Source organism: Panthera pardus, unplaced genomic scaffold, assembly GCF_024362965.1.
Source record: "Panthera pardus isolate Hobbes unplaced genomic scaffold, ASM2436296v1 HiC_scaffold_24, whole genome shotgun sequence".
In the NCBI taxonomy this organism is placed as follows: domain Eukaryota; kingdom Metazoa; phylum Chordata; class Mammalia; order Carnivora; family Felidae; genus Panthera; species Panthera pardus.
In genome coordinates, this window is record NW_026526810.1 from 25235334 (window position 1) to 25251887 (window position 16554).

Sequence of the window (16554 nt, forward strand, 5' to 3'; positions counted from 1 at the left end):
TGTACACAAATGGCTATACCAGCATCGTTCATATTAACAAAATGGAAACAACCCAAATGTTTATCAAAAGGTGAATGGATATAAGCAAATGAGGTTTATATAAAGTAAATGCTATTCAGTAATGAAAAGGAGTGAACAATATGGATGAATCTCAAAAGCATTATGATAAGTGGAAAAAGGCAGACACAAAAGACTACATATTATCAGATTTCATTTACATGAAATTTTACAGAAGGCAAAACAGTAGGTACAGAAAGCAGGATCTGAGGGTAGAAGGGTAGATTCCCCCCCTCAGAGGGGACTGACTATAACAGGGCACACAGAAACTTTTAGAGTTATTTGGAATGTTCTACATCACAACTGTGATGGTGGTTACACAACTATATTCATTTCCCAAAACACATCAAATTGAACACTGAAAATTAGTGATTTTATGTAAATTATACCCCAATAAAACTGAGTTTCAAAAAGTGCTTAACAGGGGTACGTGGGTGGCTCAGCCAGTTAAGCATCTGGCTTCAGCTCAGGTCATGATCTCGTGGTCCGTGGGTTTGAGCCCCGTGTTGGGCTCTGTGCTGGGAGCCTGGAGCCTGCTTTGGATTCTGTGTCTCCTCTCTGTGCCCCTCTCCCACTCGTGCTCTCTCTCTCGAAAATAAATAAACATTAAAAAAAGTAAAACAAAGCATTTAATAAAGATTTTAAAAAAATTTTAATGTTTATTTTTGAGAGAAAGACAGACAGAGTGCAAGCAGAGGAGGGCAGAGAGAGAGGGAGACACGTAATCTGAAACAGGCTCCAGGCTCTGAGCTTCAGTGCAGAGCCCAACGCAGGGCTCAGACTCACGAACCGTGATATCATGACCTGAGCCAAAGTTGGAGGCTTAACCAACTGAATCACCCAGGCATTGCAAGACTTTTAAAAAGTAATATCCAATAGGGGTGCCTGACTGACTCAGTCAGTAGAACATGTGACTCTTGATCTCAGGATCATGAGTTCAAGCCCCATACTGGGAATGAAGCCTACCTAGAATTTTTTTTTTTTTAAGTATTATCCAATATATAAGGTATATATGTACAGGCAACGTGCAACAAACTGTGGAGTTACCATTGTATTTCTCAGTAGTGGTTCTTTGGAATTTGATAACCTTAGTTTTATAACTGCATTGCAAAAATCGTTTCATGTATGATACAAAGAGACCTCTATCAGTTTGTAACAACATTTACCACTGGTACAAACAGATGGAGCAGACAAAGCACAGGATGTCCTCCTATGTCTCAGGAAGCAAAATTGCCTTAATGTCATCATTCAGTGAAGTCTCACAATATTCATAGAGGAAAACTTAGCTGTGTACCAGGCATCCCCCTGTCCACCATCTGGAATATTCTTCATTCAAAGCTAAAGAAGACATCTTTTCTTCTGCAAATGATTCAAGCCCTAACAGTGGTAAATAAAGCAAAAATGATACCACTGCTACAGTTTTAAAAATCAGGAGGAACACAAAGAGGACTTTGCAGGTCACTTCACATTCAAGGATAAGGCTATACACCACGTAAGTGGAGAGACGGATCATCACAATATATGACTGTGGGATGCTGCCATCCTAATAAAATAGAATGTATAAGGGATCCACCAAAAATTCATATCTTTTAACTATATTTGACCTATTTATTATTTGACCTATTTGTTTATGATGTTTCTCCCCACTAAATTGATGACACTCCATGATGATAGGGATTTCTGTCTTTGTTTACTGCTATATCCCTAGCACCTAGAACAATGCCTACTATGTAATAATTGCTCAATAAATACCCGTTAAGTGAATAAGTTATGCCTATGTTGATATTCAGTAAATACCTGTACAAATTATGTCTATGTAGATATTATTCACAGGTAAATGATGTAATAACCTTCCTTTATATTTCCTTTCTTTTACAATTCTTTGACTAGAAGTTGTCTTGTTTCTTCATTTTGTTTCTAAATACCAATTCAGACAAACTTTCAAGCAAAAATGAATGTTATTTTCTCCTTTATTTCTTCATTTCAAAAATTTCCTACAATACATGTGTGTGTTCAGAATAAAGAACAAATGCACCTTTATAAAATTAGTTTTATAGAGGGCTATGTAAGTTAATAATAGCCTGTTTCAAGTTTTCTATTTCCTCAAATCTATCCCTCTGCATATGTTCTTTACCTTCTTTGAAAAACCCTCCACACATTTCTCTATAAATTTAGCCGGTCTCAACCCAATTTCCCCAGTTAAGAATCCTTTATAATACTGGTTAATCTCAATCCTTTGATCCACTTTGATTCCCAAAACAGAACCCTAAACCTCTTCAGTATATATCTGTATTACCTACTGCTAAAGAACATTCAATAAATGCTTAATTTGTTGAACCTGATGAATTTCTGTGAGACTGAAGAAGCATGAGAGTACAAAAATTAATGTAAAGCTACAAATATAAAGAAATATATTTGCATAATTAAACTATATGCGTAAAACCTACCAGCAGTGTGGGTCCTTGGGAAATGAAGAAATGACCTGATATAACGATGGTGAGAACAAGATACCCAGATTCTTCACTGGAGTCAAAAACCTTGAAAAAGAAAAAGTGAAAGAAATGTGCATAAGACAATACACTTCTGAAATACCAATAAATGTATAATATCTTCTCACACTGAGCTTCCTACTCTGAACATTTCTTTTCCTTCTGTTTAATCTGTAGGGGCGCCTGGGTGGTTGAGTCTGTTAAGCTCCAACTTTGGCTCAGGTCATGATCCCGTGGTTCATGACTTTGAGCCCTGCGTTGGCGTTTGTGCTGATAGCTCGGAGCCTGGAGCCTGCTTCAGATTCTGTGTCTCCCTCTCTCTCTGCCCCTCCCCCACTCGCACTCTATCTCTCTCTCTTTAAAAAAAAATAAACATTAAAAAAATTTACAGATCTGTAATCATTTACTTATCATTTCAAGTTTCTCCTCTATAGGGGCTAACAGTCAGCTTTTAAAAAATATAACTAAAACATATATTTTGAAATGAAAAGAATACTACATTAAAAATAAGGAGATGTGGGCCCTAAGCCAACCACTTTTCAGTATCATTTTAATTAGTCATTAATTATCTTTGAGCCTCAATTTCTTTTCTGTAAAATGGGGATAATGCCCTACAGTGTTGCTATGAGACTTCAGAGTCCTCCTTTCATCAGCCATACAATCCATTTTTATAATCCCTCAAAACCTGGTGCTTTTCTTTGCATGAACTTTAATTTGTCAATGTCACTCTTAAAATATGGTGCCCAAAACTGACCATAATACGCTTGGTGTGGTCTAACTATCTCCTATTTTTTGCACTAATGCAGCCTACAATCACATTAACTTTTTGAGGGGGTAGTCCCATTTGAAGAATGATCTGATATCAGCAAAACTTCCTGAAACTTCATCACTTATATTGGTAAATCAGACTTTCATTTTCATCTGAACCTAAATGTAAGACCTTGCATTTGTTCTCATTATATTTTATCTTGTTAAATTTGGTCCATAGTTTTCGTAGGGAGTTGAGGCAATGAAATCAAAATGTCAAGGAGGATATGACTGACAGATACAGACTAGTAGAATTTGGGTCTTAAGTGGCTACCCTGTATAGGTGGTTTTCATACATTGTAAGGTAAACATCCTTGTAGAAATAATAAGATGAAATTATGGATTCACCTCAATGCTCAAAGCTCAAAACAATTAACACATATATATCAAGTATATCTTTATGCGGTTACTACCTTCTATTGAGAAATAATGTTCTTATAGTTTCATATGTGGGGTTTACAGCTTTAATGCTATATTTAAACTTAAGATTTCCTACTGAGTTTCCTCTAATTCACTTTAAATTCCAACCTTAAAAAAACTTGAAGGATTTTTAGATGTCAAGGAAGGTATGCTAAAATCGAAACTTCAGTGGTTGTTATTCTGCCTCTTTTCTAGTATTAAGAATTCAGCTATTTGTATGATACTCTTCCTGCCACAGTTTAAATAGATTATCTTTTATGCTTCATGACCACTTAAAACCACATGGATAGCTAGGAGTCAAGAGGAGCTTTCAAAACTAGAGCTTGGTCAACAAATGCTTTAGGAGGCAATATGTTAACATGATAGTTTATTTTTTTTAGAAATGTAATATACACCCTGAAAATACCCCCCAAAGTGTCCAACACTTAAGTGTACAACTCAGTGAATAATGATAACGTCAACATATAATAATTACCACCCAGGTGAAGAAACAGAACATTGCCAGCCTTCCAGAAGGTACCCTAGTGCTGTCTCCCAATCACTACCTGCTCCTTCTCCCCCTAACACAGCTTGATTTCTAACACCATAGTTTAGCTTTATTTATAAGAATAGAATCATATAGAAAGAATTATGTCTGGCTTCATCAGTGTTGTTGCATGTACCCAGTTCATTCATTTTCATTACTGTACAATACCATTCTATGACTACACCACAATTTATTTTTTCATTCTCTTGTTGATCAATATTGTTTTCCAGTTTAGGTCTACCACTAACAATGCTGTTATGAACATTTTTATATATGTCTTTTGTTGGGTAGGAACACTCACTATGGAGACCCCAATTCTTTCCCAATTATTTTATAAGTTTTTCAAGTAGTGACTAATGACTTCCAAGAGAATCCCAGTAGACTACTCCCCTGGGCTCCCAATTGTTACATCTAATTGCCCACTCATTATTTCCACTTAAAGGTCCAACAGTCATTTCAAAATTAACAGCTCCTAATTCCAAGTCCAAACCCTCCATTCATTCATTTATTCATTCAATATTTACAAAGTGTTGAGCAAGTGACATCTGTTGCCTATCACCAGGAGTAGAAATCCAACCATTTCTGCCCACTGCATTTTGGTACTGGAGTCACTATGGAAAACACAACACAGTCAAGTACTGGATGGAACAGCACTTTACTCACATACAGAATAAATAGAGCAAGATGAGCATCAGTAGTGGGGGTCAGTTCCCCCTGGTGGGGGAGAGAGAGAGCAGGTCCCTCTCAGCAGCCATACAGAGCAGTTGGCCTGTTCTCAGCCCTCTGGTGCTGCAGCAGAAGGACACCATTCCCTCCCCCAAAGGGACAGATACAGCAGTAGGGTTGGCTGGGTGCCATATAATACTTAAGCAGAACAAAGGAGCATGGGCTATGAGGACTCTCCCTTGGTAAAGGAAGTGTTCCAGGCTTCAGACCCATTCTTAGGGTCTTGGCCGAAAGGGGCTGAAAGACTACATGCACAAAAGACTGCCTTCCCAACACAAAACGCATACCACATACCAGGCTGTTGTAGGTATCTGACTCCCACAGTTTCACATCAAAGAATATAATTCTTATGTAAATGGTGGAATCATTCTTAAATCCTCTCCTTTCCTCATATCCAAATCAATCCATCAGCATATCCTTCATGTCTATCTTCAAAATATTCAGCATCCAATCACTTCTCATGGGTCTGGTCTGAGTTACCATCTCCAGTTGTATTAACATAATAACCTCCTAAATGGCTTTCCGTTTGTGTTCTTGCTCCCCCTCCCCACACAATTTATTCTCAATAAAGTAAGCAGAGTGATTTTTTTTTTTTTTTAGAGTTTATTTATTTTGAGAGAGTGGGAGGGAAAGTGTAACCAGGGAAGGGCAGAGAGAGAGGGAGACAGAGAATCCCAAGCAGGCTCCATGCTATCAGCACAGAGCCTGACAAGCGGCTTGATCCTGTGAACTGTGAGATCATGATCTGAGCTGAAATCAAGAGTCAGACACTTAACTAACTGAACCACCCAGGAGCCCCCTCCAGAGTGATCCTTTTAAAACCTAAGTTAGATCATGTTATTTCCAGCTCAAAGCCCTGCAGTAGCCCTGCATCTCATTCGGAAACTCATGCAAAGTATTCTACAACCCAGCCCCTACTGCCCCTTTGCTCTCATCACCCTTGGGCACTCTGCTCCATCCACGCTGGCCTCCTTGCTGCTCTTTGAACCTACTAGGAAAATTCGTGATTATAAATCTCAGGGCTTTTTCAGTCCTGTTCTATCTAAAATTCTCTTATATTCACATAACTCACTCCTTCATCTTCTTCAAGTCTTTGCTTAAATGTCACCTTTTCAGGTAATACCTTTCCTGACCATCCTACTGAAAACTGCCACCAATTCCTCTCATTGCCCAAACCAGATGGCTCCTATTCCTTTTTTCCAGCTTTGCTTTCCTCCATAGTTATTTCCATTTTTGTTACTTTATATTTACTTGTTATCTACCTATTTTCTTTAAAACGTAATCTGAAAGTCAGAATAAGAATAAAAAGGGAACAAAGAACAGATGGGACAAACACAAAACAAATACCAAGATTATATACTTATACCCACCCTATCAATGATCGATCACATTAAGTGTAAATGGCTTAAATACCCGAATAAAAGACAATCTAACAGGACAAAAAGGTATGACTATATCCTGCCTATACGAAATGCATTTTAATTTATTTTATTTATATTTTAATGTTTATTCATTTTTGAGAGAGACAGAGTGTGAGCAGGGGAGGGGCAGAGAGAGAGGGAGACACAGAACCTGAAGCAGGCCCCAGGCTCTGAGCTGTCAGCACAGAGCCTAATGGATGCTCAAACTCACAAATTGTGAGATCATGACCGAAGCCGGAGTCGGAGGCTCAACCAACTGAGCCACCCAGACACCCTGAAATGCATTTTATTTTTTAAAACGTGTATTTAGTTTTGGATACAACAATACATTAAAAAAATTATTCACCACGACCAACTGGGATTTATACCTGGGATGCAGGCCCAGTTCAATATCCACAAAACAATCAATGTGATTCATCACATCAATAAAAGAAAGGACAAGAACCACATGATCCTCTCAACAGATGCAGAGAAAGCATTTGACAAAATACAGCATCCTTTCTTGATAAAAACTCTTAAGAAAGTAGGGATAGAAGGATCATACCTCAAGATCATAAAAGCCATATATGAAAGACCCATTGCTAATATCATCCTCAATGGGGAAAAACTGAGAGCTTTCCCCCGAAGGTCAGGGACAAGACAAGGATGACCACTTTTGCCACTGTTATTCAACACAGTATTAGAAGTCTTAGCCTCAGCAATCAGACAACACAAAGAAATAAAAGACATCCAAATCGGCCAGGAGGAGGTCAAACTTTCACTCTTTGCAGATGACAGGATACTCTATATGGAAAATCCAAAAGATTCCACCAAAAAACTACTAGAACTGATCCATTAATTCAGCAAAGTGGCAAGACATAAAATCAATGCACAGAAATCGGTTGCATTTCTATACACCAACAATGAAGCAACAGAAAGAGAAATCAAGGAGTTGATCCCATTTACAATTGCACCAAAAACCTTAAAATACCTAGGAATAAATCTAACCAAAGAGGTGAAAAATCTATACACTGAAAACTATAGAAAGCTTATGAAAGAAATTGAAGAAGACACAAAAAAAGGAAAAATATTCCACGTTCCTGGGTAGGAAGAACAAATATTGTTAAAACATCAATACTACCCAAAGCAATCTACATATTCAATGCAATACGTATCAAAATAACACTAGCATTCTTCACAGAGCTAGAACAAACAATCCTAAAATTCGTATGGAACCACAAAAGACCCCGAATAGCCAAAGCAATCTTGAAAAAGAAAACCAAAGCAGGAAGCATCACAATCCCAGACTTCAAGCTGTATTACAAAGCTGTAATCATCAAGACAGTATGGTACTGGCACAAGAACAGACACTCAGATCAATGTGACAGAATAGAGACCTCAGAAACGGACCCACAAACATATGGCCAACGAACCTTTGACAAAGCAGGAAAAAATATCCAATGGAATAAAGACAGTCTCTTCAGCAAGTGGTGCTGGGAAAACTGGACAGTGACATGCAGAAAAATGAACCCGGACCACTTTCTTACACCATACACACAAAAAAATTCAAAATGGATGAAAGACCTAAATGTAAGACAGGAAGCCATCAAAATCCTCGAGGAGAAAGCAGGCAAAAATCTCTTTGACCTTGGCTACAGCAACTTGTTACTCAACATGTCCCTGGAGGCAAGAGAAACAAAAGCAAAAATGAACTACTGGGACCTCATCAAAATAAAAAGCTTCTGCACAGCGAAGGAAACAATCAGCAAAACTAAAAGGCAACCAATGGAATGGGAGAAGATATTTGCAAATGATATATCAGATAAAGGGTTAGTATCCAAAAATCTATAAAGAAGTTATCAAACTCAATACCCAAAAAACAAATAATCCACTGAAGAAATGGGCAAAAGACATGAATAGACACTTCTCCAAAGAAGACATCCAGATGGCCAACCAAAACATGAAAAAATGCTCAACATTACTCATCATCAGGGAAAAACAAATCAAAACCACAATGAGATACTACCTTATACCTGTCAGAATGGTTAACATTAACAACTCAGGCAACAACAGATGTTGGTGAGGATGAGGAGAAAGAGGATCTCTTTTGCACTGCTGGTAGGAATGAAAGCTGGTACAGCCACTCTGGAAAATAGTATGGAGGTTCCTCAAAAAATTAAAAATAGAACCACCCTACAACCCAGCAATTGCACTAATAGGTATTTATCCAAGGGATACAGGTATGCTGTTTCGAAGAGGCCCATGCACCCCAATGTTTATAGCAGCACTATCAACAATAGCCAAACTATGGAAAGAGTCCAAATGTCCATCAATGGATGGATAAAGAAGACGTGGTATATATACATATATGTATATACAATGGAGTACCACTCAGCAATCAAAAAGAATGAAATCTTGCCATTTGCAACTACGTGGATGGAACTAGAGGGTATTATGCTAAGCGAAATTAGTCAGAGAAAGACAAATATCACATGACTTCACTCCTATGAGGACTTTAAGATACAAAACAGATGAACATAAGGGAAGGGAAGCAAAAATAATATAAAAACAGGGAGGGGATCAAAAACATAAAAGACTCTTAAATATGGAGAGCAAACAGAGGGTTGCTGGAGGGGTTGTGGGCAGGGGGATGGTCTAAATGGGCAAGGGGCATTAAGGAATCTACTCCTGAAATCATTGTTGCACTATACGCTAACTTGGATATAAGTTAAAATAAAAAATTAAATAAAAAATTAAATGAAGAAGGGGCGCCTGGGTGGCGCAGTCGGTTAAGCGTCCGACTTCAGCCAGGTCACGATCTCACAGTCCGTGAGTTCGAGCCCCGCGTCGGGCTCTGGGCTGATGGCTCGGAGCCTGGAGCCTGTTTCCGATTCTGTGTCTCCCTCTCTCTCTGTCCCTCCCCCGTTCATGCTCTGTCTCTCTCTGTCCCAAAAATAAAATAAACGTTGAAAAAAAAATTTTTTTTAAAAATTAAATGAAGAAAAAAACCAGAATGAGAAAAATAAATAAAAGAAGAATCTAAAATATCAAAAAAAAGTGTTTATATTTTTGAGAGAGACAGAAAGACAGACAGAGCACGAGCAGGGGAGGGGTAGAGAGAGAGGGAGACATAGAATCCGAAGCAGGCTCCAGACTCTGGGCTGTCAGCACAGATCCCAATGAAGGGCTCGAACCCACGAAATAGGAGATCATGACTTGAGCTGAAGTTGGACGCTTAACCGACTGAGCCACCCAGGCACCCCACATTTTAAATATAAAAACATGAACAGGTTAAAAACAAAAGAGTGGGGAAAATATAATATCATGCGAATATTAGTCAAAAGAAAATTGAAGTATCTATATTAACATTAGGCAAGAGTATCAAAAAGTATAGAGAAGGTCATTTCATTTTTATTGATAAAGGAGTAGGTTAATTAAGAGACATAATTATCCTAAACATTTGTGTCTCCAATAACAGAGCTTAAAAATACATGAAGCAATAATTGATAGAACTGTAGGGGGATACAGACAAATCCACAATTACATTCAGAGATGTCAATACCCCTCTCTCAAAAATTGATAGAACAAGTACATAGAAAATCAGCAAATGTATATAGTAGACTTGAACAACACTATCATCCAACATAACCCAATTGATATTTATAGAATACTTCACCCAATACCAGCAAAAATACACATTCTTCTCAAGTGTACAGAAAGCATTTACCAAGACAGACAAAATTCTGGGCCATAAAACAAGTCTTGGTGAATTTATAAGTATGTTCTCTGAGCACAATTAAACTAGAAATCAATAACAGAAAAATCTCTGAAAAAAATCCCCAAATATTTTGAAACTACGTAGTATATTTCTAAATAACCCATGAGCAAATACAAAATTAAAAGGGAAATTAGGAAGTATTTTGAAATGAATGTAATTCACCATGTTAACAAACTCAAAAAGAAAAACCGTATGATCACCTCAATAATGACAGAATACAGAAAAGGCATCTGACAAAATCTAACATCCATTCCTGATTTAAAAACTCAGCAAACCAGGCATAGAAGGAATTTCCTAGAGCTGACAAAGGGCATCTATGAAAAACCTACAGTTAACATCATACTTAAGAGTGAAAGACTAAAAGCTTTCTCTCTAAGATAAAGAACAAGACAAACATTAGCTCTCACTACTCCTATTCAACACTGTCCTGGAGGTTCTAACAATTGCAATCAGGCAAGAAAAAGAAATAAAACACCCAGATTGTAAAGAAAGACGTAAAACTGTCTTAATTCACAAACAATAGGATCACTTATGTAGAAAGTCCAATTGATTTTCCTAGAATAAATGAATTCTAGAAAGGTTACAGGATACAAGAGCAATAAAGGAAAACTAAATGTATACAAACTAGTAAAGAACAATTAGAATTTGAAATTTTAGGGGCACTTGTGTGGCTCAGTCAGTTAAGTGCCCAGCTCTTGATTTTGGCTTCAGGTCATGATCTCACAGTTCATGGATTTGAGCCCCATGCTAGACTCCATGCTGACAGCGTGGAGCCTACTTGGGATATTCTCTCTGCCCCTCCTGCACATGCACACACTCTCTCTCTCTCTCTCAAAATAAATAAACTTTAATAAAAAAGAATTTGAAATTTTAAAAATATCAACATTTATCACAGCATCAAAAATATGAAATACTTAGGGATAAATATGAGGAAAAGTGAAAGACCTGCACACTGAAAATTGACAGAAATTTAAGAACATGTAAATCTATGGAGTGAGACATTTTGTTCATGGATAGGAACATCTAGTATTGGTACAATGCTGAGGCAGGCAGAATAATGGCCCCTCAAAGATTTCCATGTCTTAATCTCTAGAACCTATGATTATGCTTTCTTATGTGGCAAAGGAGACTCTGCAGAGGCAATTCAAGTTAAGGATCTTGAGATGAGAGAGAGCCTGGATTGTCCAGGGGGCCCCAATATAATCACAAGAGTTCTTATAAAGGAAAGAGGAGGCAGAAGAGTCAGAGAAGGAAATGTGATTGATGGCTTTTGAACATGGAAGGTAGTACAAGGCAAGGAATTCAGGTAGCCACTAGAGGCTGGAACAGGAAAGAAAAAGATTCTCCCCTAGAGCCTCCAGAAAGAATGCAGCCCTGCTGACACCTTGATTTTAGCCCCATAAGACCTATTTTGACCACGAGAACTATAAAAGAGTAAGTTTGAGTTGTCATAAGCCACTAAGTTTGTGGCAATTTGTTACAGCAGTAATAAAAATTCTAAACTCTTCTGTAGAGATTAAAAACACCATATATCAAGCATTTCACTAGGTTAACATTAACAAAGTACTACCCACTATACACCAATTTCTTTTATAAATATTTAGGAAAGAAAAAAAAAAAACATGGCAAGGAATGTCCCTGACCTTGAGCTTCATTCATTCATTTGTTTATTCAACAAATATTTATTGAGCACCTACTAGATGTCAAGCGTTTTTTTTGAAAGATGTGATACATCACTGAACAAAATATTTGTTGGCTTCATGGAGCTAATGTGGGATGGGATGCTGGGCAAGGGTAGAGACTACAATAAACAAGTATAATTAGTGGCACTCTAAGGGTGGGATGTTGAGAGCAGTCAATCCTGGTTCAGGCAATAAGGGAATGCTTTGTCAAGAATTTATAAACAATAGTCAAACTGACTAACAAGCACTCTGCTTTTTACTACCACCACATGCCCACAATTCTAATCAATGTCACTGAGAAAATACTCCTCCCTGAAAAAAGTCTTTTGTTGGTCCTAGTTCCAAACAACTGCTACAATTACTGCTAAGTTTAAATAACACATATGTAAGCTTCAAATTATCATATTGTTATTACTTATTCTTTAATAAACTTGGTCTTTTACGCATTCATTTGGAAAACTCCCAGTTATAATGTTGGCCCACATAAATGCAGACTTAACCACATACATTTGTTTCAAGAATAGCTCACAAAGATTTGAAATACTTCAAGCTTGTTTAATGCAAAGTTCTTGTCTCCAACTCTTTCTTAGGATGCAGTTTACTTCAAACCTGTGGTACTATGTCCTTCTGCATTTACACTAGATTCAAAATAAACAATGATAGCATACTGATTGTAAAGACAAAAAAACGGATTTAAGTTACTCAAAACCTGGGACCTCTTGGTATTTAGATTTGTGTTTAAAAGTGTGTTTTAAAAAACTATAAGTGCAACTAATAAGATGGAACATTTTGTTGAAGTGCAAATTTTAGCTCACACTAAAAGTATTTTACTAAACTTGAATAATAACTTTAACATTTTAAATTATTAAATGTTTCCAAACTAAAGAACAAAAAGGAGAACAAAACAGCAATTTTATCATTAGTTGCTTAGACTGTACCATTGGAGATTCAGGTTTTTTAATCATTCGTTAGTTTGTGGGTGATTAATTACATAAAGTATCGGCCTCTAACCAAAGAATCAAAGTTCAGTTAACAAGATGTAAAAACAATTGGCTAAGGAGTTATGCTTTTTTCCTGTCTTATACTATAATGTGTATTTCCCTTTTCTCATTGATTTTACTGCCATGAGGATAATAATGAAGCTCAATAGAAAAATTTACTATCTACAAAATAAATGAACAATTTCATTTGTGAAAATTTTATGAAAATAATGTCATCATTTAGGGGAGTGGCGTGTTAAAAAATTATCCACTCCAGGGGCACCTGGGTGGCTCAGTCTATTAAGCATCCGACTTCAGCTCAGGTCATGATCCCGTGGTTCATGGGTTTGAGCCCCGCATCGGGCTCTGGGCTGACAGCTCGGAGCCGGGAACCTGCTTCAGATTCTGTGTCTTCTTCTCTCTCTACCCCCTCCCCCACTTGTGCTCTGTCCTCTCTCAAAAATAAATAAACATTAAAAAAAAAAAGTCATCCACTCCAGGGGCGCCTGGGTGGTTCAGTCAGTTAAGCGTCTAACTTCAGCTCAGGTCATGATCTCGTGGTTCATGAGTTTAAGCCCCACCTCAGGCTCTGTGATGACAGCTCAGAGCCTGGAGTCTGCTTCAGATTCTGTGTCTCCCTCTCTATCTGCCCCTCCCCTGCTCGTGCTCAGTGTCTGTCTGTCTGTCTGTCTGTCTCTCTCTCTCTCTCTCTCAAAAATAAATAAAAAATGTTAAAAAAAAATTATCCACTCTGGGTGTCAAATGCTCTAGGCACATCACTTAACATAATAAATAAATAATCTAGTATATCAGAAAGTGCTAGGAGGTAGGGAAATAGTAAAGCAGGGTCAAGAGAATAGGAGTGTAAAGACAGGGCATGAAAGTTACAATATAAATATGTGGTCACAGTAGGCATCATGAGAAGGTGAGGCTTGAGCAAAGACTTGAAGGCATGAGAGGGTTACACAAATATCTGGGTATATAATACTATTTTTCAAATATTTGTTGCAATCCTTCATCTAAAAGATCTTAAAAGTATGCTCATACATTCTGAAATTGTCTAATTAGAAGTTTCTAAGGAGTCAGGAAAAACGGTAGTTTGCATCCTTACAGTCTTTCCTTCCCAAATCCAAACCAAATACCAATTACCTTTCCTTGAGCAGTTATTAATTTTTTTAACATTTATTTATTATTGAGAAACAGAGAGAGAAAGACAAAGCATGAGCAGGGGAGGGGCAGAGAGAGGAGGAGCAACAGAATCCAAAGCAGGCTCCAGGCTCTGCCCGGCACAGGGCTCAAACCCACAAACCACGGGATCATGACCTCAGCCAAAATCACTTAACTGAGCCACCCAGGCACCCCACCTTGAGCAGTTATTAAAAATCAGCATCCAGGGGTGCCTGGGTGGCTCAGTTGGTTAAGCATCTAACTCTTCTTGGTTTTGGCTAGGGTCATGATCTCATTGTTCGTGAGTCTGAACTCCACATCAGGCTCCATGCTGACAGTACAGAACCTGCTTAGGATATTCTCTCTCCCCTCTCTGCCCCTCCCCCACTCACATGTGTGTGCATACACTCTCTGTCTCTCTCAAAATAAGTAAAACATTTTTAAAGAAAGAAAGTAAGGAAGAAAGGAAGGAAGAAAGAAAAAGAAAGAAAAGTCAGCATCCAGGGGCACCTGGGTGGCTCAGTCAATTAAGTGTCGGACTGTCGGGGCTCTTGATTTCAGCTCAGGTCACAATCTCATGATTTGTGAGATCCAGCCTGTGTCTGGCTCTGCACCAATAGCACAGAGCCTGCTTGAGATGCTCTCTCCTTCTCCTTCTCTCTGCCCCTCCCCTGCTCATTTGCATGTGCACATGTGCGCACACTTTCTCTCTCTCTCTCTAAACAAAAATAAAACAAAAACTGGTCCCTTATCTTTTATTTAAAAAAAAAAATTTTTTTTAACGTTTATTTATTTTTGAGACAGAGAAGGACAGAGAATGAACAGAGGAGGGGCAGACAGAGAGGGAGACACAGAATCTGAAACAGGCTTCAGGCTCTGAGCTGTCAGCACAGAGCCCAACACGGGGCTCGAACTCACGGACCGTGAGATCATGACCTGAGCCGAAATCGAATGCTTAACCGACCAAGCCACCCAGGCACCCCTGGTCCCTTATCTTTTAGAGGTAATTGAAATAATCAATGAAATGGTATGCTGTCTGAGATTTCCTTCAAAATAACACAATGAACACAGGATATAGATGAAACCAGATTGGTCATGAGTTGATAACCACTGAAGCTGGTGATACATACATGTGAGTTTACTATACTCTTTTATCCCTTTGATTATGTTTGAATTTCTTTATAACAAAAAGTTTTATAAGAGCCTTTCATTTTCTTTGTTGAATAGGTAGAATTATGGTTAAGGAAAGCATTTAGCTTACTACAAAGCACAGGAACACTACATGCAGTGTCCTAACTCTACAAATTCCAAATATCATAATGCCTAGTATAATCCAGGCATCTGAGAAAAGAAATTACTTATTTCTGGTTCTTGGGAAATATTTTTAATGAGTGATGATTTAGCATTTTACTGAAATGTTCACATTAGCACAATACGGAAAGCTCAAAGAAAAATGTTATCTCTAATGACCAAGTCATCAGAGAAAAAGACATTAATTTTAATTTGTCAGAGAGAACATTTATCATGTTCACATCTTCTCTTCTTTTTAGTTTCTAACCTAAATGTGGCTTAAGATTTAGGTCATCAAAAAAAGTATGCACGGTATTGGCACAAAAACAGACACATAGACCAATGGAACAGAATGGAGAACCTAGAAATAAACCCATGCATATACAGTCAAGTAATATTTGACAAGGGATCCAAGAATACTCAAGGGAGAAAAGACAGTTTCTTCAATAAACGGTGCTGGGAAAACTGGATATTCACATGCAAAAAAATGAAACTAGTATCCCATCTTGCATCACTCACAAAAATTAACTCAAAAGGGATTGAAAACTTAACTGTAGGACCTGAAACCATAAAACTTCTAGAAGAAAACACAGGGAAACAGCCCTTTGACACTGGTCTAGGTAATGATTTTTTTGGATATGACAACTAAAGCACAAGAAACAAAAGCAAAAATAAACAAGTAGACTACATCAAACTAACAAGTTTCTGCATAAAAAAAGAAATGATTAACAAAATGAAAAGACAACCAATGGATAAGGCAAAATATTTGCAAACCACATATCTAACAAAGGGTTAACATCCAAAATATACAAGCAGCTCATATAACTCAATAGCAAAAAAGCACATAATCCAATTTTTAAATGTGCAAAGGACCTGAAAAGACATTTTCCCAAAGATGTTCAAAAGGTACATGATATAGGGCTCAATATCACTAACCATCAGGGAAATATAAATCAAAACCACAGTATGTTATCACCTCAGATGTGTTAGAATGGCTATTATAAAAAAGACATGAAATAACAAGTGCTGGCAAGGATATGGAAAAAAGGAAACCCTTGTACACTGTTGGTGGGAATGTAAATTCGTATAACTATGAAGGAGAACAGTAGAGATGTTCCTCAAAAAAAAAACCAAAACATTAAAAGAACTACCACATCATCTAGCAAATCCACTTCTGGGTATATATCTGAAGAAAATGAAATCACTACCTTAAGGAGATATCTGCACCTCCA

The 16554-nt window shown here is 37.6% G+C and overlaps 1 protein-coding gene across 1 annotated transcript in view; it reads right to left on the minus strand.

Moving 5' to 3' along the window:
* The window catches only part of REC114 (REC114 meiotic recombination protein), a 106108-nt gene that overhangs the window by 80568 nt on the left and 8986 nt on the right, over nt 1–16554 (minus strand). Inside the window, exon 2 of the mRNA XM_019441522.2 lies at nt 2505–2594. Coding sequence (XP_019297067.1) covers nt 2505–2594 — 90 coding nt within the window. The remainder of the gene's footprint in view (nt 1–2504; nt 2595–16554) is intronic.